The sequence below is a fragment of the Marmota monax genome, unplaced genomic scaffold (genome assembly GCF_021218885.2).
Source record: "Marmota monax isolate L192 unplaced genomic scaffold, Marmota_monax_Labrador192_F-V1.1 WCK01_AAM20220418_F8-fsc00157, whole genome shotgun sequence".
Taxonomy (NCBI): Eukaryota; Metazoa; Chordata; class Mammalia; order Rodentia; family Sciuridae; genus Marmota; species Marmota monax.
In genome coordinates this window covers 3,436,995-3,464,756 of record NW_026694573.1, presented here as the reverse complement: position 1 = coordinate 3,464,756, position 27,762 = coordinate 3,436,995, and the positions used below count along the sequence as shown (strand labels likewise).

At 46.2% G+C, this 27,762-nt stretch overlaps 1 protein-coding gene and 1 pseudogene across 5 annotated transcripts in view; one reads left to right on the top strand and one right to left on the bottom strand.

Annotated features, from left to right (window-relative positions):
- Nucleotides 1-21,067, top strand: part of Ggt5 (gamma-glutamyltransferase 5) — a 39,942-nt gene extending 18,875 nt beyond the window's left edge. For 2 of the 5 annotated variants that reach the window (XM_046421207.2, XM_046421211.2), the window contains exons 2-12: nt 12,772-12,902; nt 13,151-13,246; nt 13,733-13,928; nt 14,536-14,693; nt 15,158-15,304; nt 16,527-16,663; nt 16,976-17,166; nt 17,565-17,704; nt 17,808-17,926; nt 18,047-18,157; nt 20,578-21,067. In XM_046421207.2, the coding sequence (XP_046277163.1) occupies nt 12,772-12,902; nt 13,151-13,246; nt 13,733-13,928; nt 14,536-14,693; nt 15,158-15,304; nt 16,527-16,663; nt 16,976-17,166; nt 17,565-17,704; nt 17,808-17,926; nt 18,047-18,157; nt 20,578-20,724 (1,573 nt within the window). In that variant the 3' untranslated portion in view covers nt 20,725-21,067. Of the gene's footprint in view, nt 1-12,771; nt 12,903-13,150; nt 13,247-13,732; nt 13,929-14,535; nt 14,694-15,157; nt 15,305-16,526; nt 16,664-16,975; nt 17,187-17,564; nt 17,705-17,807; nt 17,927-18,046; nt 18,158-20,577 lie in introns of those variants that run through there. The other 3 variants (XM_046421208.2, XM_046421212.2, XM_046421214.2) reach the window with 3 other exon arrangements.
- Nucleotides 2,667-4,583, bottom strand: LOC124077025 (heterogeneous nuclear ribonucleoprotein A1-like; annotated as a pseudogene).
- Nucleotides 21,068-27,762: the final 6,695 nt, after the last annotated feature.

Sequence of the window (27,762 nt, the reverse complement as noted above, 5' to 3'; positions counted from 1 at the left end):
GTGAACACTGTCTCAAAATATAAAATAAAAAATATTAAAGGGCTGGAGATGTGGCTCAGTGGTTAAGTGAAACTGGATTCAATCCTAGGTACGAAAGAAAGGGAGGAGGGAGGAAGAAAGAAAGAAAAGAAAAAGAGGGACAGTACTTCCCAATGGATTTGACTAACATGCATGAGGCCCTGAGTTCAATCCACAGTACCACCAAAAATAAAAAAAAGAAAGAAATACCGACTAGAACATATTATTTGTGAGGTTCCACTTTGGGCTGATTGCACTGCTGTCCAGCGGGAATAAGGCCACACCATCTGCCTTCCTCCCCAGTATCTAGGTGCAATCTGTGCTTTCCTGGCTGGAGAAGATAGATGAGAGATTTGTCTTGGGTTATTACAATTGGCAAAGAAGTGGTAGGAGTGGCTTTCAACAGGGTATTTACAGAGACCATAATCTGATCAAAATTACCAGCAAGGGCATTGTTACAAACACTTCCAACAGTTTCAGAGGTTCAGTCCACGCTAAGCCGACTCCGTTGCTCTGGGTCTGAGGTGAGGCAGAACATTATGGTGGAAGGAGGTGGTGGAGGAAGATGCCCAGCTCATGGCCAGGAAGCAGAGAAAGCCTAGCCCTTTTTTATTATTTGAGATAGGATCTTGCTAAATTGCCCACTCTGGTCTTGAACTTACCATCCTCTTACCTTAGCCTCCTGAATTGCTGAGATTACAGGTGTGCTCCACCCACTGCACCTGGCTCCCCCTCCCTTCCTTCCTTCCTTCCTTCCTTCCTTCCTTCCTTCCTTCCTCCCTTCCTCCCTCCCTCCTTCCTTTCTTTCATGTACCAGGGATTGAATTCAGGGGCACTCAACCACTGAGCCACATTTTGTATTTTATTTAGAGACAGGGTCTCACTGAGTTGCTTAGCACCTTGTCATTGCTGAGGCTGGCTTTGAACTTGTGATCCTCCTGTCTCAGCCTCCCCCACAATGTGCCCAGCTTCTTTCTTTTTAAAATTTGTATTTCTATTTTTTCCTTTCTTTTTTTTTGATTTCTAGTCCCTTACTTCTGTTACTATTTGCAAATATATCACTTACTTTCTCTTTTTGGTATAGATTTAGATTTCTAGGAAGATTTCTATTTTTTGTTGTAAAGAATATTATGTAAATCAGGTGCAGTGGTGCATGTTTGTAATCCCAGTAACTTGGGAGGCAGAGGCGGGAGGATCACAAGTTCAAAGTCAACCTCAGCAATTTAGCAAGACTAAGCAACTTAGTGAAACCTTGTCTCAAAATAAAATAGAAAAGAGGGCTGGAAGTGTGGCTCAATGATTAGGTGCCCCCCCCCCCAGGTTCAATTCCCAGTACTAAAAAGATTATATATATACATACATACATACATATTATGTTACGTATGTTCTACTGTATTATATTTATAATATATATTTTAAATATTTATTTTTAGTTGTAATTGGACACAATACCTTTATTTTATTTTATTTATTTTTATGTGGTGCTGAGGACCGAACCCAGGGCCTCAAACATTCGAGGTGAGCACTCTACCACTGAGCCACAATCCCAGCCCTATAATATATATTTTTAAATTAAAATTTTTTTCAGTGTTAGAATCAAACCCAGGGTCTTATGCATGTTGGGAAAGTGCTTTACCACTGAAATACACCTTGAGTTTATGTTATAGATGTTACATACTACATAGAATTATAATATTAGAGCTATAAAATAGAGTGCCCTTAGTTCTTTCTTTTTTGGGGTGTTCACTCTCGGCTCTTTGGTGGTTACCTTTATGATCAACGTGGTGTGGCTATGGTGCCTAGTTGCTTGGTCAAATATAGATTTTCCTCAATTTATGAAGTGGTTACACCCTGATAAACCCATAATTAGCCAAAAATATCTTTAATTAAACATGCATTTAGGCTCAGGCCTGTAATTCCAGCAGCTGGGGAGGCTGAGGCAGGAGGATCTCGAGTTCAAAGCCAGCCTCAGCAACAGTGAGGCGCTAAGCAACTCAGTGAGACCCTGTCTCTAAAAAAAATACAAAAAAGGGCTGGGGATGTGCCTGAGTGGTTGAGTGCCCAATTTGAGTTCAATCCCTAGTATCCCCCCCAACAACAAAAAAATGCATTTAGCTGGACAAGGTGGCACAAGTCAACCTCACTGTAATCCCAGTGACTTGGGAGGTTGAGGTAGGAGGATCAAAATTTCAAAGCCAACCCAAGCAATTTAGGTAGATAGTGTCTCAAAATAAAAAATAAAAAGGGCTGAGAATGGGGCTCAGTAGTTAAGCATCTCTGGGTTCAATCCCTGGTAACAAAAAAACAAACAAAAATGCATTAACCTACCAAACGACCTAGCACATCGCACTGCTGGGCATTGGTTATTTTCCACTCATGACAGGGTGACTGACTGGGAGCTGCAAGTGCCCAGTGCCATAAGAGGGCATCATACCAATACTGTTAGCCCTGAAGCACATTCCAAATTCAAAATTTGAATTACAGTTTCTACTGAATGTGTGTTGCTTTTATACACATAAAGTAAAAAAATTATAAGTTCTGCCATTGTAAGTTGGGGACCACCTGTACTAGTCTAGATATTGCTGTGAAGCTATCCCACAGATGTGATTAACACTTTTTTCTTTCAAGAAAGTTAAATCGTTTATTGTTTACACATGATAATAGATGATACACAAGCTTCATTCCCATCTATTATTTATCTGATACCATTATTCAATTTAGATATTGCATAGGATATGCCAATAATCATTTTTATAACCAAATAATTCCATGACGGCTTGGGTGACCCTTTCAATGGTGAACTTTAGAAGGTCACAACAACTACACCCAGGTTTCTGAACCTGGCATCATCCTGAATGAATTCTAACTTCACACTGTTGGGGAAGTTTTACCAAGATGGCTTCAGAGTAGACTAACTTTATACCGCACATTTAAAAAAAAAAAAAACACATTTATTTGGCATCATGATCAGACTATTACATTTAGCAATCAACAGCATGGGTGCAAAAAAAAAAAAGTCTACATTAAAACCCTTTGTTGGAATGCTTTACACTTTCCACAGAACAGAAACTAAAATAACCTGTTATACAATTAGTTACAAATACAGTCCTCGAGTTTTTTTGCCCATACACATGAGTATTGTCTACACAGTGCCTTCTTTGTAGCAGAGAGGCCCTGCCACCACGGTGCTTGGCTGAGTTCACCAATCTGTTGTAACCTGAAGCTCCCCTGACACGTCTTTGGCCTTCTCTCCTGCTCAGCTTCGTTCCCTGGCAGTATGAAAACCTTCTGCAAGTGCCAGAGCTACTGCCGCTGCTAGAACCGCCATAGCCACCTTGGTTTCGTGGTTTGGCAAAATATTGGCCTCCACCACCGTAAGGTCCAGAGCTTCTGCCTCCATCCTTCAATGGTCCAAAATTTGAAGACTGATTGGTGTAGCTGCCCAAATCATTGTAGCTTCCACCACCTCCAGAGTTGCTTCCATCATTACCAAATCCATTGTAGCCATCCCTGCTGCCACCATATCCACCACCACCACGACTGCCACCAAAGCCACCAAGACCACTGAAGTTCCCTCCACCACCGAAATTGTCATTTCCACCAAAACCACCTCCACGGCCACCACCAAAGTTTCCAGAACCACTTCGACCTCTTTGGCTAGATGAGGCACTAGCCATTTCTTGCTTGGACAGGGCTTTCCCCACTTCACAGTTGTGGCCGTTCACAGTAGGGTATTTCTGAATGACAGTCTTCTCCACGGAGTCAAGGTCATCAAGAGTTACAAAAGCAAAGTCCCTTTTCTTTCCACTGCCTCGATCAGTCATGATTTCAATAACTTCAATTTTCCCATACTGTTCAAAATAATCTCGTAGGTGATGTTCCTCAGTGTCTTCTTTAAGGCCACCAACAGAGATCTTTTTCACAGTTAAGTGGCCCCTGGTCTTTGAGAATCTTCTCTTGAGACAGTTCTCTTTGGTTCCACAACTCTTCCCTCCACCTTGGGTGGGTCTTGTACTCATGGCTGCATCCACTTCCTCCTCAGTGGTATAAGTGACAAACCCAAAGCCTCTGGAGCGCTTGGTGTTTGGGTCTCTCATTACCACACAGTCCGTGAGTGTTCCCCATTGCTCAAAAATGGCTTCTCAGACTCTCATCAGTTGTTACAAAGCTTAGCCCTCCAATGAATAGCTTCTGCAGCTGTTTGGGCTCTTTAGGGGACTCTGATGTAGACATGATGGCAGCAGGAAGAGAGACTTTAATGATGCTTTCTCGGCAGCGGTGTCCACGGGCAGAAAGGGGGTGATTAACACTTTAATCGGTGACTTTGAGTAGAACAGATGACCATCAATGGTGTATGTGGGCCTCGTCCAATCAGTTGAAGGCATGAAGAGCAATATCTGAGATTTCCTGGCAAGAAAAGGATTCTTCCTCAAGACTGTAACATAGAAATCCTGCTTCAGTTTCTGGGCTGCTGGCCTGACCTACAAATTTTGAACTTAAGACTACAACATTACCTCTTACCTGAATTTATAGTAATTTATCTTCCGGATGCTAAAAGCCTGCCAGCTCCCATGAGCCAATTTTGTTAAAATAAATCTCTCTGTCTGTGTATATCCTATTGGTTTGGCTTCTTAAAATAAATAAGATCCAGTTTTGTACTATGAGTGATTTGCCAGAAACTTCTACTTCCTCCTGTGATGTATCTTTAAGTATTATTATTATTGCAAATAATACTGTAAGTCTCCTTTATTTGGAATTCAAGTGGTGGTGGTTGTTATTATTATTGTGCTGGGGATCAAACCAAAGGCCTTGCACATGCTAGAACCCTCGCCCTGAAATTAATCTTATGATACAGCTTTCTTTTTAGTATTTGCATGACATATTTTTTTCATTATTTTACTTTTTACCTTTCTGAACCCTTCTATAGAAGGCATTAGTTGGATTTAACTTTTTATCTACTGTCTTTTTGTATGTAATGTAATTGATGATTCATTTGGGGTTTTTTTTTGTGTATGTGTGTGTGAGGTGCTGGGGATTAGAATCCAGGGCCTTGTGCATGCAAGGCAAGCACTCTACCAACTGAGCTATATCCCCAGCCCCCTCATTTGGGTTTATTTTATTTTTTTAAATTTTCTTAGTGGATCTGGGGATGTGGCTCAAGTGGTAGCGCGCTCGCCTAGCATGCGTGAGGCACTGGGTTGGATTCTCAGCACCACGTAAAAATAAAATAAAGATATTGTGTCCACCTAAAACTAAAAAAATAAATACAAAAAAATTTATTAGTGCTTTATTGTTACACATAATATTGGGGGTTCATTTTTGACATAATTATACAAGCATGGAATTTAATTTGCTCTGATTCAGTTCCCAGTACTTCCCCTTTCTTTCCCTCCTGCTTCCCCCTTCGTCTGGGTTTAAAATCTACTATCTAACCATTGGTTTTCTATTTTCCATAACTGTTCTCTTTTTTCTTATCTCCTGCCACACCTCGTTTGGTACTTATTTTACTACATTTTATTTTTTTATTATTCAGTCTCCTCCCTCCATTAGTTTGGTAAGTGTGCAGTCTTCAAAGTTGTTTTTTTTTTTTTTTTCCTAAAAGATCACAGTATATTATTGTGTCAGTCAACTTTCGTTACTGTAACAAATCCTGAGATAATCAACTTATAAAGAGAAAAGGCTTACCTTGGCTCTCAGTCTGGGAGATCCAATCCATGATTCGTTGGCTCCATTGCTTTGAGGCCTATGGTGAGGCAACACATGGTGGGGAGTGTGTGGTGGGGCAAAGACACTCACCTCATGTAGGAATGCAGAAAACGAAACGAGAAGGTGGAGACAGGGCTCCACAATCCCCTTTGAAGGCATGCCACTGGGACCTAGAACCTCCCGCTAGGTCCCACCTCTTAAAGTTTCTATCATCTCCCAAGAGTTCCACTCTGGAAAACAAGCCTTTAACAAAGGGGTCTTTGGATCTACTTCACTCCAAAAGCAATTATTTTGGAGATGACAACATGCTTTATTCCCTTATGAAAGTCTAGTACTTTTGTCCTCTTTCTGGTTAATGCAAGAACCTTGAAACAATAACTAAATTTACTCCTTCATGACTATATGCTATTTTTTTTTGTACCAAGAATTAATAGGAGTGCTTAACTACTAGGTCACATCCCCAGTCCTTGTTATTTCTTATTCTGAGATAGGGTCTCATTATATTGCTTAGGGCCTCGCTAAATTGCTAAGGCTGGACTCAAACTTGCAATCCTCCAGCTTCAGCCTCCTGAACTGCTGGGATTACAGGCATGTGCCATCCTGCCTGGCATCCAGTCCTTTTTATAAATACACCCTAGCTATCCTGCCTCGTCCTCTTCAAGTTGCTGGGATTATAGGCATGCACCACTTTGCCTGGCCTTATTTCTGTGTATTTTAAGTGTGTGGGTGGTATATACACAAATACATCTGTGTGTTTTTGGTGTTTTTCGATTTACTTATGTTAGTAACACAGAGCTATATAAAAGTAAAGAGAATTGGATAATGAAGCCCCGCACATCCTTCATCCAACTTCAACCCCAATTTTATGGGCAAGTTGATTTCAGGTATATTCTCCTTGTATTGTTTCAGTATAAATCCCAGATGTGATTTGACCCTTAAATATTTCATTATTCCTTATTACTTTTAAATCTCATAATTTTCTATACTATTATAACTTTGAACAAATAACATCTCTTTAGATTTACCCACTTATTTATCTCTTCTGCTGCTCTTCATTCTCCCCAGCACCTTGAGCTTCCATCTGGAATCTTGTTCTGTCTGAACAACAACACTGAAGAATACTCTCTAATTTGCAGGCTGGGATCGTGGCTCAGTGGTAGAGCTCTTGCCTTGCACGGGTGGGACCCAGGTTCAGTCCTCAGCACCACATAAAAATAAAGGCATTGTGTTGTGCCTAAAAAATAAGTATTTTTTTAAAAAAATATTCTTTTCAGCATAGATCCGTTGCCGATGTAGCTTCAGTTTCCATTTGTCTGAAAATGTCTTATTCCACTTTCCTTTGTGGAGGATATTGTTCACAGAGAATTCTAGGTTGGCAGATATTTTTTCTTTCCTCACTTTGAAAACATTATACTCTTGCCTCTGGTTTTCCTATTGAGAAGCCAAAGCTCAGTCTAATTTCATGCTTTAAAGTAAATCAGTCTTTTTTCCTCTGGTTTAAAAGTTTTGTCTTTGGCTATGAGCAGTTGTACATTGAGGCTTTTAGGTGGTTCTTCAATCTTTGGCTTCAATCCTTCAATCTATGACTTGAATTTTTTAAAATCAGTTTTAGCAATTGCTCAGCTTTATTTGTTTGCTTCTTCCCCATTCACTCTTTTCCTTATGGAACTCCAATTTCAGATGACCTAAACTTTCTTGTTTTTGTTGTTGTTGTTTGTTTGTTTGTTCTTTTTCTGGGGGCAGGGGTATTGGAGATTGAACTCAGGGGCACTCAACCCCTGAGCCACATCCCCAGCCCTATTTTGTATTTTATTTAGAGACGGGTCTCACTGAGTGCTTAGCGCCTCATCATTGCTGAGGCTGGCTTTGAACTTGTGATCCTCCTGTAAATGGCCTAAACTTTCTTAATGTATCCTTGATGGTCTCTTAGTCTGTGTTCTGCTGATTCTGTCTTCTCTCTCTCCCTCCCTCCCTCCCCTTCTCTCTTTCTTCTTTTCTTTTCTATTTTTATTTATTTATTTTTGGAAGGGTCTTGCTATGTTGCTCAGGCTGGCCTTGAATTCCTACACTCAAGCGATCCTCCCGCCTCAGTCTTCCAAGTAGCTGGAACTACATATAGGTACTATTTCTGCTACAAAATATTTAAACTGAAATATAGAGAAATCCAGGCAGTAGCAGTACATAGCTGCAGTTCCAGTTACTTGGGAGACTGAGGCAAGAGGATCACTCAAGCCCAGGAGTTCAAAGACAGCCTGGGCAACATATCAAGACTCTGTCAAACAAACAAAAAACAGGAAAGCAGGGCTAGGTACAGTGGTGCATGCCTATAATCCCAGTGACTCAGGAGGCTAAGGCAGGAGGATCACAAGTTTGAGGCTAGCCTCAACAATTTAGTAAGGCCCTAAGTAACATAGTGATACTTTGTCTCAAAACAAAAAATAAAAAGAGCTGGGGATGTAGGTCAGGGATAAATTACCTCTGGGGATTCAACCCCTAGTACCAAAAAGAAAGAAAGAAAAAAGAAATAGAGATCCTAATTCCATTTTTTTTTGAAATAGTTGCCATCTCTCGAATGAAATTCTAAATTTTGTCTTTTACATCTTGAAATATAGTTATTTGAAAGTCCATGGTTTGGCTGGGTGAGGTGGCACATGCCTTTAATCCCGGAGGCTGAGGCAGGAGGATTGCAAGTTCAAGTTCAGCCTCAGCAATTTAGCAAGGTCCTAGGCAACTTAGCAAGACCCTGCCTCATAATGAATGAATACATAAAAAGGGCTGCGGATGTGGCTCAGTGGTTAAGTACCCCTGGGTTCAATCACCATATTAAAAAAAAAAAGTCTGTGGTCTGACAGTTTCATGATCTGGGTATCCTATGAGTCTTTTGAAAAGATTGTCTGCTCTCCCTTGAACTTTGTTCCTTCTGTCACATTCCCTTGTTTGCTCAGCTATTTTAATTAGGGATTGGGGGCATATGTGAAAATTGTTCAAAATAGCTGGGGACCATGTCAGTTTGGAGTTTGAAGAATCAGAGGAAAGCATGATCTTGCAGGCAGCAGATTCAAGTGGAACTGTGAAGGGGTCTGAGGCAGATCTGCTCTGTGGTTCTCCTCAGCTTCTCTAAACAATTAAACCATTGTTTCTCCTCTGAGGAATGAGAAGGAGGCACAGACAGATGTCAACTGTTTCTCCAGGGATCATCCTTCTATATGGAGCAACTGAGAAGTAGGACATGAACTTCCCTTCTTCATTTAATGATGGCAGATTCAAGGTCTAGATTTAGGGGTCCAGCCTCCTTTCTGGAATAGCTGTTAGGTTTCATGGATGGGATCATGATGGAATAACTAGATTTCTCATAAAGGCAGGAAATTCCAGAAGGCTAAGCATATATGATTAAAATAGGACCATAGTGTTGTGTTCAGGGTATATGCCACTATATGTGGAGGTGGAGCGAGTACTTCAGCCAGGTGGTGGGTGTTCCTGAGCAGATGTGAATAGTCACAGCTGTCGGGAAGAGGGAGGGCTTATCATGCCAGGGTGGACCAGATATCTCAGGCTTTGCCTTATCCCCAGATGTTTGCAAGTTAACAAGTGCCATAACTTAGAGATCTCTTCCTCTCAGTTTTCTACCACCTCTCTTGTTACCTCTAGATCCACATTCCACTAGTTTGCATTCTGGTTTTAAAACTGTTTATCTATAAAACCATTCAAGAGCTGTCTTGCATTTTGTATTTGTGGAAAGCAGTGTGTACCTAATCTTCAGATTTATACAAAGTTTACTCTGGCCTGCTTGTAGACAGTAGCACACCACAGCCTTGCTCCTGGCCTGCAGTGTTTTGTGTCTACTTGACAAATTTTAAAGTGAGTTGTAACGTAGTTGTTTGGGCTGATACCAACATTTAATCTCTTGGCAAAGTTAGTTAGCCTTGTAAAGTGAGCATCTGCCCATAGGACCATGATTAATAAAGGTCATTACTAAAAAATAAATAAATAAATAAATTTAAAAATAACTGGACCCAGTGGCACATGCCTGTAATTCCAGTGTCTTGGGAAGCTGAGGTTGGAGGAACTCAAGTTCAAAGCCAGATTCAGCAATCCAGCAAGGCCCTACACAACTTAGTGAGACCTTGTCTCAAAATTAAAAAAAATAATAATAAAAGGGGCTAGGGATGTAGCTCATTGATTCAGAGCCCCTGGATTCAATCCCTAGTACAAAAATAAATAAATAAATAAATAAATAAATATTAAATATTAAAAATAAATTTTGGAAATAATTTGAAGCTGAGGATTCGAAAATTCTTGGATCTTCTTCATTCAATTCAAGTGACTGAGATCATTTGCTCTGAGGGCTAATCTCATTCTGAATGACTGATAAACCTAGAATAAAGACCCATCCCCAAGTGTGAGGAGTTTGCAGCATCTCTTCCCCCAGCTACTCGAGGAGGTCAAAAGCACTGCTTTGCTTCTCAGCCATCTCTTCCAGGACTGGCAATTGTCTTGAGGGGAAAGTAGCTCCAAATGCCAGACTTGCCTTATTCTCCAGCCCTGAACTTCTTCCCTGCTTCTGATATCTTTTTAGCAGATGTTTTCTTTTTAAATATTTTTACTTGTATGTGGACACAATACCTTTAATTAATTAATTAATCAATTAATTTTTTTTGTGGTGCTGAGGATGGAACCCAGTGCCTCCTACGAGCCAGGCAAGCACCCTACAACTGATCTACTAGCCCAGCCCAGCAGATGTTTTCTATTTGCCTTGCTTTTCTAGTTCTCTGTGGAAAGTTTGGCCTGAATTACTTAGTCTCCCAAAACAGGGATATCTGATTTTCACTTAACAAATTATTTTGTTGAAATATAAGGGAGCCAGGAGGGGGTGGCACATGCTTGTAATCCCAGCAGCTCAGGAGGCTGAGGCAGAAGGATTTCAAGTTCAAAGCCAGCCTCAGCAAAAGTGAGGTGCTAAGTAACTCAGTGAGATCCTGTCTCTAAATAAAATACAAAATAGGGCTGGGGATGTGGCTCAGTGGTTAAGTGCCCCTGAGTTCAATCCCTAGTACCAAAAAAAAAAAAAGAGGCAGATGTGGGGGGCTAGGTAGGAAGCCATTATAATAACCCAGATGACAGAGGTTGGTGGCTTGGACCAGTATGGTGGTGATGAAGGTATATCCCATAGGAATCACTGGCAAATTGAATATGGGGATGGAAGAAAATGACCATCAAGAATGATTCCAGGGGCTGGGGATATAGCTCAGTTGATTGAGTGCTTGCCTTGCATGTACAAGGCCCTCATTTTAATCACCAGCATCACACACACACACACACACACACACACACACAAGCCCTCTAGGATTTATAGAATGAATATAAGGGTGAATGGTTATGTCATTTTCTCAGATTTTGAAGACAAGGATAGGAACTATGTTGGAGGCAGGCATGGGAGGGGAAAAAAGTGCAATTTAGGTCATGGTAAGCATGCAACGCTGCATCAATGCCCAGGGGAGGTATCTCATGGATGGCTGGGCATATGTGTCTAGAGTTTAGTGAGAGGGATGGACTAAAAATAAAATTTAGAAGTTGTCAGCAGAGAATTTGCATTTTATAGCATGAGTCTGGATGAGTTCATCCACAGACAAACTGAGCCTGGGGCCCCCAACATCAGGGGGTCAGAGAGGTGGAAGAAAAATCTGAAATAGGGTGGATGGCAGAGGGTCCTGGAAGCTAAGTGCAGAAAGGGCTTCCAGGGCTGTGCATGGTGGTCCATACCATAATCTCAGTGATTCTGGAGGCCGAGGCAGGAGGATTCAAGTTCGAGGTCTGAGGTCTGCATTAGCAACTTAGCAAGGTCCTAAAAAAAAAAAAAAAAAACCACTTCCAGGGGGACGGACAACTGACAAACTGGCAAGCTTGAAACAGATTGGGTAGGGAAAATGAAGGCTGCTCCCTTTAGTGAAGAGATAAGAGACAGGGGATTTGTGGTGGGAATTTAGTGTTCCCCATCCTCAATTTATCATTTGATTTTATTGATGGTCTTTATTCTTGTTAAAAATTTGTAATCACGCTTACATGTAGCAGACTTGTTTCTTTGATGCTTTTGGCTTCCTTCCCTCTTTCCCATTTTGGGATTATGTGTATCCATGTGGCATCCATGTGTGAACATTTGGGCCTGCGGCAGGGACACTTGGCTCAGGAGCTGGGGAGGGTTGGAGGCCAGGATAGACTTTGCTGGTCAAGCTTCAGGTAACAACAGATCCAAGGGAAAGTGCTGGGGTCAGAGGTCCTAAGAGGTGGGACAAAGGACCCAATTCTATTCCCTCTTTGAGTCTTGATTTCCTTGTTGGGAACTGGGGTTTAATTTCTGGCTTTTGAGGTGCTGGGGAGGTTCCTGAGTATGGAGGGGAAGAAGCAGCCTTGGTGAAATGTTCAGGGCTGTGCCTCAGGGACAGGGGTCATCACAACACAGGCTACTCCAATCACACTTTGAAGGTAAAGGGCTCGTTCCTTGGACAATTGGGGATGCTGAGGCCAGAGAACATTCTCACAAACTTTGGGCCCCAGGAGAAGCTGAGAGGCCCGTCAGCCCTACAGGGTTCTGGTGGCATGTCAGGATCCTGGGCTCGCCTACCAGAGTCCAGCCTTGAAGGGATTGGGGCCAGGGTGTCCACAGTGAGATGGGGAGTAGAGTCCTAAAGTAGGTTTTAGGGGTGGCCCAGGCCTGCTTCTGCCTGATGCAATGAGCCAGTACTACAGGGAGCAACTAGGGAACCCAGGAAGCAGAAGCACTTTGCAAACTGAGAAGTGCCTTGTATAGGACAAAGGGAAATTTAAATGACATCATACTTTTCAATCTGTCAAGTGCCGTGGATAAGCTAACTGCTGGATTTGAGTGGACAACTCCGTGTGTTTTCTGACCTAACCTGGGGTTTGGTGGCTGGAGATGGGCCCCTAATCTGTTACTGTTCCCCAGTAAGTGTCGACTGAGCAAGTCCAGCAGGAAATGGGAAGTCTGGGGGTGGCAAACCAGGCAACTGATTCTGTGGCCGTGTCCCCCAGAGCCATCCTCCAGCAGCAGGGCTCACCTATGGATGCCACCATTGCAGCCCTGATCTGTTCCGGCGTTGTCAACCCTCAGAGCATGGGCCTGGGTGGAGGCGTCATCTTTACCATCTACAATGCAACAACAGGTGGGCCCCCATGTGACCCTCCCATGGCGAAAACAGACTTATCCACAATCACAGGGTAACCAGTTCCCATGCCCCTTTCTGGGTGATCTCAGGCTCCCCTGCTCTGCCTTCTTCGTTTCCACTGGAAAGCCTTTGTGGGCAGGTTCTATTCCGAGTGTTAGCACCAAGAGGGCAACTGAGACCTAGAATAGGCTGGGGCCATCTGGGGGACTATAACCATTCACCTACTCTGCCTGCCCCAACTCCAGGAAAGGTGGAGGTCATCAATGCCCGGGAGACGGTGCCGGCCAACTATGACCACAATCTGCTGGACCAATGTGAAAAGGCTCTGCCACTGGGCACAGGTGAGGTCCTAGGAGGAATCCCCCACTTCCACCCCACTAAGCTGCTGGGGCTGACCAGAATGCACCCTGAAGGAACAGTGTCCCTCATGGACAGGTGACACCCTAGGTGGAGCATGAGAGCTGGGGTAGGAGGAGCCCATGCAGAGTCCCTAATCTACTGGGATTGGGGGCATCTTCCTGGAAGAGGGGTTCTCTGGATGGGGAGGGGTGATTCAAGGTTAGAACCAGGCTGGTGGAGATGGGATAGAGGGACAGGGCTTCTGGAGCCAGTCTGTGTAGGACTTTATGAACCTAAAGGTGGACGTGCACAGAAGGCAATGGGGAGCCACCGAGGTCTGTGCGGGGAGGAATATGGTCAGAAATGGACTCCAGAAGCTCACCCTGGCTGCTGTAGCTGGGGTGGGGGTGGGAGCTGTGTGGGAGGAAGAAGGAAGCCCTGGATGGACCTGGAAAACACAGGGCTGAGGGCAGGGGTATGTCACACAGGGGCCCAGTGGATTGGGGTGCCTGGGGAGCTCCGTGGCTACGCAGAGGCCCACCACCGCCACGGCCGTCTGCCCTGGGCACAGCTGTTCCAGCCCACTATTGAGCTTCTCCGAGGGGGATACCGCATGCCCTCTGTCCTGAGCCAGTTCCTGAGCAGCAGGTTCCTGCAGCCTTCCTTACAGGCATCAACCCTGAGGTGAGCACACACAGCGGCCCTGGGCTTAAGGCCACCCCCTACTGACCCCAGCCAAACCCCTGCTCTACCTTGGTCCCTCCTCACACTGGAGGGTTGACCCTAACATAGTGCCAGGGGTCTTAAGGCCAGGATGGCCAGTACTTCTCTTTCTGGGTCAGAACCTGGCTCAGAGAAGCTAAGCCAGGAAGAATTTGATGCCTAGTTCATGGGAATCCAAGGGTGTGGATTTGGGCTCTGCCATCTGCCTTCAGGCCCTAGGCTTCCTTTTCACTCTCTTTGAGGTGGTAGGAGGGCTTTGGCTGTTCCCTGCCCCACCTGCTATCCCACTGACAGGTTTTCCCAGGGTCATGGGAAGGGCGGGCCATGGTGAGCTTAGACTCACTGGGGAAGGTGCCCTCTCTGGGCCAGGGCCGTAAGTGAGGAGGTTGGTATTCAGCCCCACCTGCTTCTAAAGAATCTGTCCCCCCATTATCTACCCCAGTGCCTCAGGACCCCTGGACAGAACTGTCTTCCCCATACAGTCCCTAGGATCACACTAGAACCCTGGCAGGAGTGTGACTGCCCTCTGGGACCTAGCCTCACCCTGAGGTTGCCCCCCACTCCCTAGGCAGCTCTTCTTCAAAGGGACGGAACCCCTGAGGCCTCAGGACCCATTTCCATGGCCTGCGCTGGCCACCACCCTGGAGACTGTGGCCACGGAGGGCGCAGAGGTCTTCTACACAGGGAGGCTGGGCCGGATGCTGGTGGAGGATATTGCCAAGGAAGGTCAGCTGCACTGACATTCCAACGCCTCATCCCTGCCAGAGAAAGAGTCAAGGGGGTTGAAGGCAGACCCTGCTAGAGTGCTGGCTGCTCCCAGGTCTCAGAGCATCAAGGCACCCAGCCTAGCCACTGCTGGCCTCAGGGGCCTCTGTGGTAAAGGAATTCAAGGAGCAGAGCCCTTGTGAATTACGGCTGATGGAGGGGATTACAGACCGCCACAGCAGGCCTGGGCAGCTGGGTGGACCCACCCTCCCAATTCCCCTCTCCTCTTCCTCTTCCTCTCCCCACACCCGCCTTCCTCGGGTCTCTGTCTACCCACCCCACACCACTGCACATACACCCACCATCACCGTTTCATGTCGACATGGCTAGGGTGCAAGAGGACCCCTGTGAGTATCCTGGTGCCCTTAGCAATCCTTTGCCTCACTTTCCCATCTGTACCTGGAGTCCTCTCCACCTCATCCCAGGGAGCCAGCTGGGTATGCAGGACCTGGTAACCTTCCAGCCTGAGGTGGTGGATGCCCTGGAGATGCCCCTCGGAAACTACACCCTGTACTCACCGCCACCACCTGCGGGGGGTGCCATTCTGAGCTTCATCCTCAATGTGCTGAGAGGTAAGACCTCGCTGGGCCTCTTGACCAGAGCCCTGATGGGAACCGGAGCTCCTAGCCCAGTCTTGGTGTTGGGTGGTGTATCAGTTAGGTTTTCATCATGGCAATGAAATGAAAATTGTAAAGAAAAGGAGTTTCAGGGCTGGAGGGATCTAGCTCAGTGGTAGAATACTTGCTTCGCAAGCATGAGGTCTTAGGCTAATCCCTTCCACTGCAAAATAAAATAAAGTAAGTAAAATGAAATAAAATATTAGAGAGGATAAAAAAAGAAGATGAGCTTGGTGGTACATATCTGTAATCCCAGGTACCTGGAAGGTTGAGACAGGTTCAAAGCCATCATGGGCAACATAGTAAGACTATCTCAAATAAAAAATAAGAATGGCAGAGATATAGCTCAGTGGCAAAGTGCCCCTGCAGTTCAATCTCCAGTACCGCAAAAAGGAAAGAGAAAGAAAAGGTTTACTTAGTTCACAGTTTCAGAGGTTCAAGGACATGGTGCCTGCACTGGCTTCATGGTGGGTGATGGATGGCAGACAGCAACGGTACGGCAAGCAGCTACATCTCAAACCAGGAAGCAGAGAGAGGTGGGTGGGGCCAGGCTTGCTCCTTTCATAACAACCCTCTTGTGAGAACTACCGGGGGGTTGCACACAAAACACCCTCCAACAGCACACCAGTGTCCTAAGGATCTCCCACTAGGCCTCACCTTTTAAAGGTTCTACCACCTCCCAATACCACTACCCTGGGAACTAAGCTTCCAATCACAATAGGCCCTTGAATAGAATGCACCCAAATTATATTCCAACCATAGCAGGTAGCCATTGCCCTTTTCTGCCCAGCTCTCTCCTCCATAAACTGTGTTAGCAGATGCACAATGTCCAAGACAGGGCTATAGACACTGGGCAGGAAGGTGTGTTTTAGAGTTGGTCCTTCTCTAGGGGATTGGCCCATATTTGAGGTTTTGCTAAAGGGACTGACATCTTTTCCCTAGTAGGTGACTCAGTCCCACAGTAACTCTGCAGGTAGTGAGCTTCTCATCAGAGGTATGCACTCAGGTTGAGGTACAACCAGGATATTACAACCTGCAGGGGGCAGGGTCTTGGCAGTGCCCAGGTCTGAGCCTGCCTGAAGTTGATCTGTATTAGTGTTCTGTTGAGTCTTTTTAAGGGACCAGCACTCAATTCACTATGCAGAGTAACCCCCACCTGCATCCTGCCCCCTCCCAGGGTTCAACTTCTCTGCAGAGTCAGTGGCTAGACCTGAAGGGAGAGTGAGCATGTACCATCACCTTGTGGAAACACTCAAGTTTGCCAGAGGACAAAGGTGGCGGCTGTGGGACCCTCTCAGCCACCCAGAGGTCAAGGTGAGGTTGCCTGGGATTCATGGTGAGTCCTCTTCCTTGCTTCAGGACTCATCATGAAAGGAGGGTCAAGCCTGGCTGGTGAGGCTAGAAGGATTATAGTGGGTCTAGGCCAGGATAGCCTGGGAGGGCTCAGGGAAGGAAGAGTGTAGTGGTCCTAGGCACTGGAAGGGATCCCAGTGTGGGGAGCAGGTTCTGGGTATAGTCTGTCCTTCAGGTAAAGGATCAACCGAAGGAGCTGAGCTTGTTCTACCCTATGCTCTGAGGATGCTACCTGGCCCCTTACTGACCCTGGCACTTGCTTACTTGCCCCAGAATGCCTCTCAGGACCTGCTAGGGGAGGCTCTGGCCCAGCACATCCGCCAGCAGATTGATGAACGTGGTGACCACCAGCTCAGCCACTACAACCTGGTCAGGACCTGGGACCACAGGATGGGCACCTCTCATGTGTCTGTGCTGGGAGAAGATGGGAGTGCTGTGTCTGCCACCAGCACCATCAACACACCGTGCGTGAGGCTGGGGGCAGGTGGGCAGGCCTCTCTCCTTTGCTCCTAAGACCTAAACTCCCTCCTGATCTTTACCTGCCAACCTCCCCTTGCTAGTCCCCATGGGGCGATCCCTTGGCTTTTGCTCTTCCCTTCCTCCTGTGTCTCAAAAGGAGTCATACCCAGGACATCTGTGGTTGAAAAGGTTACTGCTGGGTGGCTCTGAGCCAGGACCTGCCTGGAATGGGCCTTATTCAGAAGGGTATCCTGATGGGAAAAGGAACAAGGGAATATTTGGGGTCCTGAGTGGATCCAGGCTCCAGAATGCTGGTGGAGAGCCATATCATAAGGGATACTGAGAGGTTGGTGCTCTATGTTGATGGGAGCCCAAGCCTAGGCTCCGTCTCCCCTGCCTGCAGCTTTGGAGCGATGGTGTACTCGCCGAGCACAGGCATCCTCCTCAACAATGAGCTACTGGACTTATGCTGGAGATATTCACAAGGTTCCAATGTCACCCCGCCACCAGGTGAGAGCCAAGCCTCCAGTCCAACTTCCACAGGTACCCACTGGGGAGAGGAGGGAAGGTGGGCAGCTACGTGCCAATCCTTGGATGGGTCACCCCTCTCGCTGAGCTGGAGGGTGTGGGTGATGCCTATCCCCAGTTCCAGGTGAGCGGCCTCCATCATCCATGGTACCCTCCATCTTGGTCAACAAAAACCAAGGGTCAAAGCTAGTGATTGGTGGAGCTGGTGGGGAACTCATCATCTCTGCTGTGGTCCAGGTGAGTCTGGGGGTTGCTGGCTAGTGTAGCCTATTGTCTGACTCTCTAGAGTCGGGGTAAGAGGGTTGGTATGGGGTGGCTGGTGACTTCTCCTCCCTCCATCCTTCTGTTCTCTCCCAGACAATCATGAACAAGCTGTGGCTTGGCTTTGACCTGACAAAAGCCATTGCGGCCCCCATCCTGCACGTCAACAACAACGGCCATGTGGAGTATGAGCCCAAATTCAGCCAGGTGAGGCTGAGTTCTGAGCCAGCACCCCAACCACCCAAGTCCATGCTGCTCAGTGACCTCTGGGAGGAACTCAGCTTCTGTGTGTCTCAGGCCAGACACTGTTCACCTTTGGGGGCCTTTGGCTACTGAGTTGAGAACCTCAATGGGTAAGGTACTTGTCCTATCTTGTGACCTCCAAGACAGAGAGCAGGGTGTTGCCTATGTTTCTCCCAAGCTGACAGTCTCAACCTCTTGGTTCCTGATCTTTTATACCATTTTTTGGAAGCTAGTTTTCCTGGCTATGACCTCTCACACTTTCCCTCTTGGTGATTTTTTTCTTGTGTAGTTTGAAATGCTTATTAGGGAGTTTATTCATGAGAAGAAGTTATTTTTTTCTCTACAGAGTGATTTTTTTTTTTCTAGAACACTGGGGGTTGTGTTGGTGTTAGTTCTTACAAACATTTTTTGATTACTCCAGCAAAGAACATGGTAGAGGTCCAGGGGCTGAATTCTCTAGGCTGGCTAGCCCTTCCCTCCCCAGATGGACAGTTAGCTTCCTTGGAGCATCTCAGGGCTGCTGGATGCCCTTTGCTGGGACCCGTTTAAAAGGCTAGCAGCTTTTTGAACCTGCAAAATTTAGGTATAGGGTCAGTTCAACTGGCTGGCATTTGAGGTTCTCAAAGCAGCCTCTTTGTCTCAAGGCTGCCTTGCAAGGCCCTTAGAATTATGAGGATTGTATACTGGGGCCATTAGTTCAAAGTGGGTATATACAAAAGATCCTCGACTCATGATGGTTTGGGTTAAGGATTGTTCAACTTTCTAATTGTTCAAATGTCATATGCATTCAGTAGAAATCTTACTTCAAGGTGCCCTAATTGTACGTTAGTGGTAAGTTCCTATACAACTTTTCTATTTTTCAATGTAGCATTCAATAAATTATATGAGAGAGTCAACACTTTATGAGGAAATAAGCTTTGTGCTAGATGATTTAGCCCAACTGTAGGCTGAAGTAAGTGTTCTGAGCATGTTAAGTATGGCTAGGATAAGGTATGATGGCTGGAAGATTAGGTGTATAAAATACATTTCCCACTTGGGATATTTTCAACTTGCAATAGATATAACCCTAACTTGTGGAGAAGCATCTATAGTGTCAGAGAACCTTGGTGTTCCAGACCGTGAGATTAAGGACCTCAGCCTATTGGGCTGAAACTCTTGGAGTTTGAGGCTTCCCTTCCCTGTGTAGGGTCCTCCAATGACCTTGAGTACTCTCTTGGAGCACCAGGGTCTAGAAAACTTAAGTCTGAAAGATCCAGTAACCAGGGCATATCCTCTTAATTTCTTCCTCCTTGATCTTGACTAAAGGCCCTTACTCTGTGAACATCATTTTTTAGGCACTCTGAAAATGTCAGAGACTGGGAACTGGGATTAATGGAATTCAGTGGCCCATGAAGCCAAGATCCTCAGCTCCCTCGGGAAGTCAGAGTGCCAGACATGCAGATTAAACCCTGGGGTGGAGACTGTGAGTGGCCAAGGACTTTCATGGCCAAAGTCCAAAGACAAAGGCAAAAAGGGCCTTGAAGTTTGGCCACTAGATTCTGAGAAATGGGGCCTCTAAGGACTGAAAATCTAGCAGTGAGGGTCTTGGCCTATAAGTCAAAGGACATTGGCAATTCATATGTCAGGCACAGAGAAACTTAGAACTAAGAGTCCAGGACTCCAAAGACTCTTCCATGCCAGTGGCTCAGGTAGCGCAGCATCACCCAGTGACCTCATATTGGAAGTCCTCATTCTGAGAACTGCAGACATCTTTGTACCTGGATGTCTCTGGAATCATGGGCCCTGATGGGCAAGGTTCTTAGTCCAAAATGGTGCCTGGAAACATGAGGCCAAAGAGGCTCAGGTTTAGGATTTATGAACTGATAAATATGGGTAGGTGCTACTCTAGGGTATAGTACTTAGTATCTTAGAAAACAGTACCTCAGGGTTAAGGGCCTGTCTTGGTCTCTAACAGCCTGAAAGTCCACAGATTCAGGGTCCTGAGGGTGAGTTCTTGGGGCCCAGGCCCTGAGTATCTCCCACTATTAGATCACTCGTGCTTTTACCTGGGGCGCTACCTCCTCCATCAAGAACCTCCAGAACTCCTCAGATTTGCATTCTGAGGCCCTGGTACCAAAATGCATCTCAAGGTCCATTTGGCCTGAGTAATGTCCCCATTGCACAGTCCCCAGAGGCAGACCTGCCCCTCTAAGTCCTTCTGATCTCTTCAGGCTATTGAGTAAAGCCACAGACTCTCTGGCCTGTGACCAGCACCCGCCCCCTCCACTGTTTTCCCCCTTTCCTGTCCCTCCTTCTTGGTCTGTTTTCCTCTTTCCTGTCCAGCCTCTCCCCTCTGGAGGTGGATTCAGCCAACCTCCTGTGAACCTGTCTTCTTTCTTCTCCAGGAGGTGCAGAAAGGGCTACAAGACCGTGGCCAGAACAAGACCCAGAGGCTGTTTTTCCTGAATGTGGTCCAGGCTGTGTCTCAGGAGGGGACCTGTGTGTATGCTGTTTCTGACCAGAGGAAAAGTGGAGAGGCAGCAGGCTACTGAGGAGACAGCTTAGCTCGGAGCCAGACTTCTGCCTTGGCTGGACAAGTCCATGGGACAAAGCATTTTGGCAGGATCTAGACCCCTGACGGAAAGGTCAAACTGGAACTGAAAGAGGCAAAGCTGCCAGGGTGGGCTGCCTGCCCTAGATGGACCTGGGTGTCTTGCACCACACTGATTCCTGGCAGATGGATGACTGTGGGGGCTGAGCCTTGTTCTAACCCTTCCCCCACAGCCCCTGGCTAGAGAATGCTACAGAATGCTTCTCTAGCATTCCCCTGGCCTCTTGCCCACCTTCCCAATCTGTGTATCCACCAGTCCAAGATTAAAGAGGAACCGGATGATAGCCCAATTCAGTGGTTCTGAGCAGGGGAGGGGACCCTCAGATAACACCCAGTGGGGTGCATGCACACAGCAAGCTTCTGTGGTCCTCCATAATGCACCACCACAGAGGTGAGGAACCAAGACTCAGACATGGGCTGGGCCTCACCCAGGCCACCCCTGGACAGAGGCACCCCTACTCTGCTCCAGTCACAGCATTTTGGGGCACTCAGATGTTCGGCTAGTCCCAGTCCTCCTATTGGTGGGAAGGCAAGGACATGGCCTGGAGCCCCTGCTCCAGCCAACTCCTAAAGAGCCTTGGCCCTTCTCTGGATCTTGTCCTCCATGTCAAGAAAAGGATGTGCAAAGCAAGACCTGAGACCCCCAGCAACCCCAGTACCCATATTCTTGACACCAGGTTTTCTCATCTTTGGCAACACTGACATGTGGGATAGAGTGATTCTTTGTGTTGGGGGGGGGGGGCAGCATTCCTAGCCTCTGCCTGCCTAATACAATAACACCCACCACCACATACACCAAGAGATGACAACTCAAACTTGAAACAGTGCCACGTCACCCCGGTTGAGAACTGCCTGTGTAAACCAGTGAATCCCCAACTGCTATGAGTGGCTTTGCCAGCTGCCAGGGTGGGCTGCCTACCCCGGGGGCCACCCTAGATGGACCTGGGTGTCTCGCACCACACTGGTTCCTGGGAACATTGGTGGGTGTTTGTCACTCCAAAAGTGCTGCTGTGGTTGGTTTTAATCCATTCAGGTTGCTATGAAAAAATACCATAAAGTGGGTGGCTTCTGGTATTTTATAGAACTTATCACTCATGATTCTGGAGGCTGGGAAATCTGAGATGAAGGTGCCAGCAGGTTTGGTGTCTGGTGAAGATCCACCCCTTCATAGATGGCACCTTCTAGTTGTCTCCTCACATGGTAGAAGAGGATAGATAGCTCTCTTTTATAAGGCACTGGAGTCATCCTTCATTATCTGTGGAGGATTGGTTCCAAGCCCTTCCAAGGATACCAAAATCCATGACTGCTCAAGTTCCTTTTATAAAATAGCATAGTCTTTGCGCATAACCTATGCACATCCACCCAAACACTATAAATCATCTCCAGATTACTTATAATACCTAATAATAAGTTGTGTGAAGCACCTATAATCCTAATACTCAGGAGGCTGAGGCAGGAGGATCACAAATTCAAGGCCTGTCTAGACAATTTAGTGAGACCAGGGTGGGGGGTCAGGGGGGTGCTTGGGTGTAGTTCAATGGTAGAGTGCGTTCTTAGCATGTGTGAGGGCCTGGGTTTAATCCTAGTACCACAAAACAACAACCAACCCATGCAGTGTCAATGCTATGTAAGTAGTTGATATACTGTGTTGTTTAGGAAATAATGTAAAAAAAAGAAAAGAAAAGAAAAGAAAAAAAGTCTACATGTGCATTTTTTAAAAATTTATTTTCAATGCCGAAACTCAAAAACAGGGATTTTGTCTGCATTAGACAAACCATCTACTACTGAGATATGTGCCCATGCCCCTTTGTGAATATTTTTGATCTGTGGTTAATTGAGTCCATAGTTGATTGAATCTGCAGGTGCAAAATCCACTGGGCACAGAGGGATGACCATAATCCCATTTATGAGGTTCCATCCTCATGACATAATCAATCACTTCTCAAGGTATCTTTTAATATCATCACACTGGTGATTAAATTTCAACATACTAATTTCGGGGAGGACATAAACATTCAGACCATTGAAGGGGTGTACCTCTACTTGTCAGAGCCAAGGAACATGCTATACCACATGGTAGAACCTCCCATTCCCCGCTACAGTTCAGTCAAGCAGGAAAAAGGTAGTCTTTTAGTTTCTCACAGTGGCTATAAAAAATACCACAAATTCCTGGCTTAAAACAATAAAATTAAGTAGTCAGGTGTGGCATGACCTGCCTGTAATTCCAGCAACTTTGAGAGGCAGAGGCAGGAAGATCACAAGTTCAAGACCAGCCTGGGCAACTTAGCTAGACCCTGTATCAATCAATCAATCAATCAATGGATAGATAAAAATAAATAAAAATGATAAATTTAAAAACTGGGTTGGGGGGGCTGGGATTGTGGCTCAGTGGTAGAGCGCTCGCCAAGCATGGGCGGGACCCTAGTTCGATCTTCAGCACCACATAAAAAATAAAGGTATTGTGTCGTGTCCATCTACACCTAAAAAATAAATGTTAAAAAAAAATGGGTTGGGAATGTGGCTCAGCAGTAGAACATCCCAAGGTTCAGTTCACAGTACTGCAACACATATATACATATGATACAATTTATTCTCTTACAGGCCAGGAGTCCAAAATCAGTATCATTGGACTTAAAATCAAGGTGTGGGCAGGTTGCACTCTCTCTAGAGGCTCTGGGGAAGAATCTGTTTCTTGCCATTTCTTTGCTTTTCCCTAGAGGCCATATCATTGCAGTCTCTTCTTCTGTGGCCACATGGCCTTCTCTGTATGTGTATGTCAAATCTCTCTCTGATGAGGGAGGGTCTGGGTGGAGAATGAGCCTCAGAAAGCTATTAAGGACTCTGGTGGGAATAGATGGCCTATTCTTATAATCTTCCCATTCCAAAATCCTTAATTTAATCACATCTACAAAATAATTTTTATAAAAGATATCATTCATGGGCCAGGTATGGTGGCATATTTCTATAATCCCAGTAACCCAGGAGGCAGAGGCAGGAGGATTGCAAGTTAGAGGCCAGGCTGAGCAACTTAGCAAAACCCTGTCTCAAAACAAAATTTTCAAAGAAGTGGGATACAGTGGCACATGCCTATAATCCCAGCAATTTAGGAGGCTGAGACAGAAGGATCACAAGTTTGAGGCCAGGCTTGGCAGTTTTAGTGAGACCCTAAGCAACTTCATGAGACCCTGTTTCAAAATTAGAACATAAAAAGGGCTGGGGATGCAGCTCAGTGGGAAAGCTCCCCTGGGTTAAAACCCCAATATCCCCACTCAAAAAACAAAAAAATTAAAGAGTTAAGGATTTCTCTTAGAGGTAGAGCCCCAAGTTCAATTCCCAGTACTGCAATAAATAAATAAACAAACAAACAAATAAACAAAACCCATTCATGGGTTTTGAGGCTCAGAACATGGCCTTATCTGAGGGCTACATATGTGAGAGAGACCTAGATGGGACAGACTCCTCATCTGGGCTTGACTGGGTGGCTAGAGGTAGGGGTGTCTTACAGATTAGGGGAAAGGCCTGGGGGCAAAGAATGTCTTAGTTTGAGATGACCATGGGGGCAGTCCTGCCACTGTCACTATGACTGTTGGGGGAATGGTATCTGCTGTCAGAGTCTTGCTTTGGGAAGAGTGGGTAGGTGTCCTTTGGAAAAGGCAGGTCTAGTTCAGGGGTCCAAAGTTTAGATAGAAGAGGAAAGTCCTTGAAGTGCTTCAGAAGTGGCAGGATCTGAGTCTGACCCCAGACCCTCAAGACTCTCATGTGGTGGCCTCACTATGGATGGGCTCCCCAGCCACTGTCTCAGGGGCTTTAGCACATAAGTAGACGGGTTAGTCAGCTCTCCAGCACTGTGACAAAATTCCTGAGATATTCAATTGATAAGGATGAAAGGTTAATTTCAGCTGATGGTTTCAGAGGTTTCCTGGTCACCTAACTCTGTTGCCTTTGGGCCTTTGGTGAGGTAGAACATCATGATGGCAGCATGTGGTAGAGCAAAGCTGCACACTTCATGGCACCCAGGAAACGAGAGAGAGAGGAAGGAGCCAAGGTCCTAATATCACTTTCAAGGGCACACCTCTCAATGACTAACTTCTTTCCACTAAGATCTGCCTACTAAAGTTTCCGCCCCCTCCCAGTAGTGCCATAGGTCAGCCCCCAAGTCTTCAGCACACGTCCTTTGGGAGACATTTAAGACCCAAACCATAACACATAACCATTCCCTTGATGGTTCAGTAAAGCCATTGACCTAAAATAACAAACCCAGAGAGTTTTCCAAGATAATGAGTTTATTTGGGGAGAAGCAGAGTACAGTGAAGGGAACGTGCTTTGGTATATTTAAGGAGGTAGAGGTGTGGGGGAGTTTTGAAAGGCAAATTAGGAGGGTTGCATAACTTGTTTTGAAATAATCATCCTTGGCTACAAGGATCAAAAATGAGGGTGGTGTCAGCCCAAGTTGGGGTTGACGGTTGTTGAGCAGAAATATTTCTGTATAAGGTTGTGGTGGCCTTTGTGCAAGCTGTGGTTGTGGCAGAGACTTTTGTGACAGTTCTTCTTATCAGGCATGCATGTGTAAAATCCCCTCCCTCGTCACCACCCTACTGTATTTATTGTTAGGGTTTGACAGAAGTAACTCTGTTTGGGTTCTGATGATTTTCACATGGTTTAATAAAAGTCTCGGGGCCAATTCTCATCAGCCTAAACAGAGTCCCCTTCCTGGACAATCTTTACAGTCAGGGGAGGGGCAGGGATGGGAAGTAGCCATTGGCTTAGGTCTAAGTGGTGTCCCTTGAGAACTGCTGGTAGCATCCATCTGTTCCAAATCCAGCAGGCCCAAGAAAACCAGGGAGGCTGCTGGGCACAACCCTCAGCCATTGCATGGTAGGAGCTTGGCTTTGCACTCCTAGATCTGCACCTGGCCCCAGAGTCCAAGGAGGCTGCCAGAACTGGCCTTGGAAGGCCTTGGAAGGCCTTGGAAGGCCTTGCAAGTCCCTCTAATCAGTGCTTCCCAGTGGTGTCCACAGAACATGGTAACTTACCCCCGCATGTCTAGAGTGGAGAGGGGGGTCCTTTAGTGTGCAACCCAAGTCCCTGGTGCCTTTCCTAACTCACCTACAGGGCAGTGGAGGGTACACTCCCTGGACTCTTGGCCATCCCCTAGGATTGTCACCCAGGCAGAAGCAGCTCAGTCACTATTTACGAGCTGATGGATTCCTGCCCCAGATCTGGCCCAGTTTTCTGAAGCACTGAATCTACATCCAACTGAGCACCCGCCTATTTCCAGAACGTCGGGGACCCACAGACCCCTCTGACTCAACACAGCAGACCAGAAGTCATCCCTGGGGCAGCTGGAAGCTCTCTCATGGCCCCCCTCTCCGTCCTCCTCCATTTTCTCAATGAGTCTTTCTTCTCCCTTCTATCGGTGTGGCTTGGCCCTGGCTCCATCTCCTGACCCCTGTTTGCCAGTTCTTCCTGTAATGACATTAATCCCCTTTGTGAAACATTAAGAGGTGGAAACAATCTGGCTATATTTAGAGGTGAGACCTTTAGGAAGTGATCATAGCATAAGATAAATTTATTAGGATGGAGCCTCCATAATTGAATCCTGCTTCTTTTATAAGAAGAGGGAGATTGGACGGCTGGGGTATAGCTCAGTGGTAGACTAACTTGCCTAGCATGTGCAAGGCCTAAAATTCAACCTGCAGCACAGAAGAAAGAGAGAGAGAGAGAAAAAAAAAAGAGGCGTGGGGGAGAGAGTACAGATACACAGAGACACTCATGCCCCCTGACTCTCATCATGTAATGCCCTGTGTCACCCTGGAACTCTGCCAGCAAAAAGGTCAATCATCTTGAACCTTCAGAACTGTAAGGCAAATAAATATCTTTCCTTTATAACTCACCCAGTCTGTGGTATTGTATTATTGGCAACAGAAAATAGACTAATGGATGGGTACAGTGGTGTGCCCTTGTCCCAGCTACTTGGAAGGCTGAGGAGGAGGATTGCTTAAGAAAAACCCAAAAAAAGGCTGGGGATGTAACTTGGTGGTTAAGTACCCCTGGGCACTTAATCCCTGATTCTCTGAAGTTCTAGACGAGATTGGGCAACATAGAGAAACCCAATCTAAAAGCAAAAACAAAGTGGCTGGGTGCATTGATGCATGCCTGTAATCCCAGTGGCTCGGGAGGCTGAGGCAGGAGGATCGCAGATTCAAAGCCAGCCTCAGCAATTTAGCAAGGCCCTAAGCAACTCAGGGAGACTCTGTCTCTAAATAAAATATAAAAACGGCTTGGGATGTGCCTCAGTGGTTAAATGCCCATGGGTTCAATCCCCAGTACCCCCCCACCAAAAGCAAAAGGATACAAGAGGAAGAAAGAAAAAGAAACTGGACTCATTCACCCTGACCAGAGGTAGTCTGTTGCCCTCCTTGGCTCCTGAGGCCCCTGGAGAAAGCCCACTTTCTTCCTCCCTGCTCAGCCTGCCCTGAGAGACTTGCCCAACATCTGCTCACAGCCTACTTGGACCACTAGCAGTGCTGGCTAGTGTGCATTCCCAGCCCAGCCAGGGACTCTTCCAGCTGGCTCTTCCTTTGTCACACAAAGGAAGTCAACACCAAAATGGCAGTATCTCCAAATATTGTCACGATTGCATAGATACAGCTTGACACGACTGCAGCTGTTTTGACTCTCAGCCACCACAACTACCCCTGAATAACCTTAGCTGGGTTTTTCTGTGTAGCTTCCAAGTAAAACCTAATCCCTCCCATGCCGCTGGGATTACAGGGGTGCACCACTGCACCTGGCTAGATACACCCCTTTAAACAGCAGTTTCTAGCAGTGTGCCAGACCCTATTATAGGTGAAACCACTGACCAAGATTCTACCAGTCATAATGCAAACGAGCCTATTCAGAAAACACTTGGTGGAGGCTGAGGCAGGAGGATCCAAGTTCACGGTGAGAGCCTCAGCAACTTAGCAAGGCCCTGAAC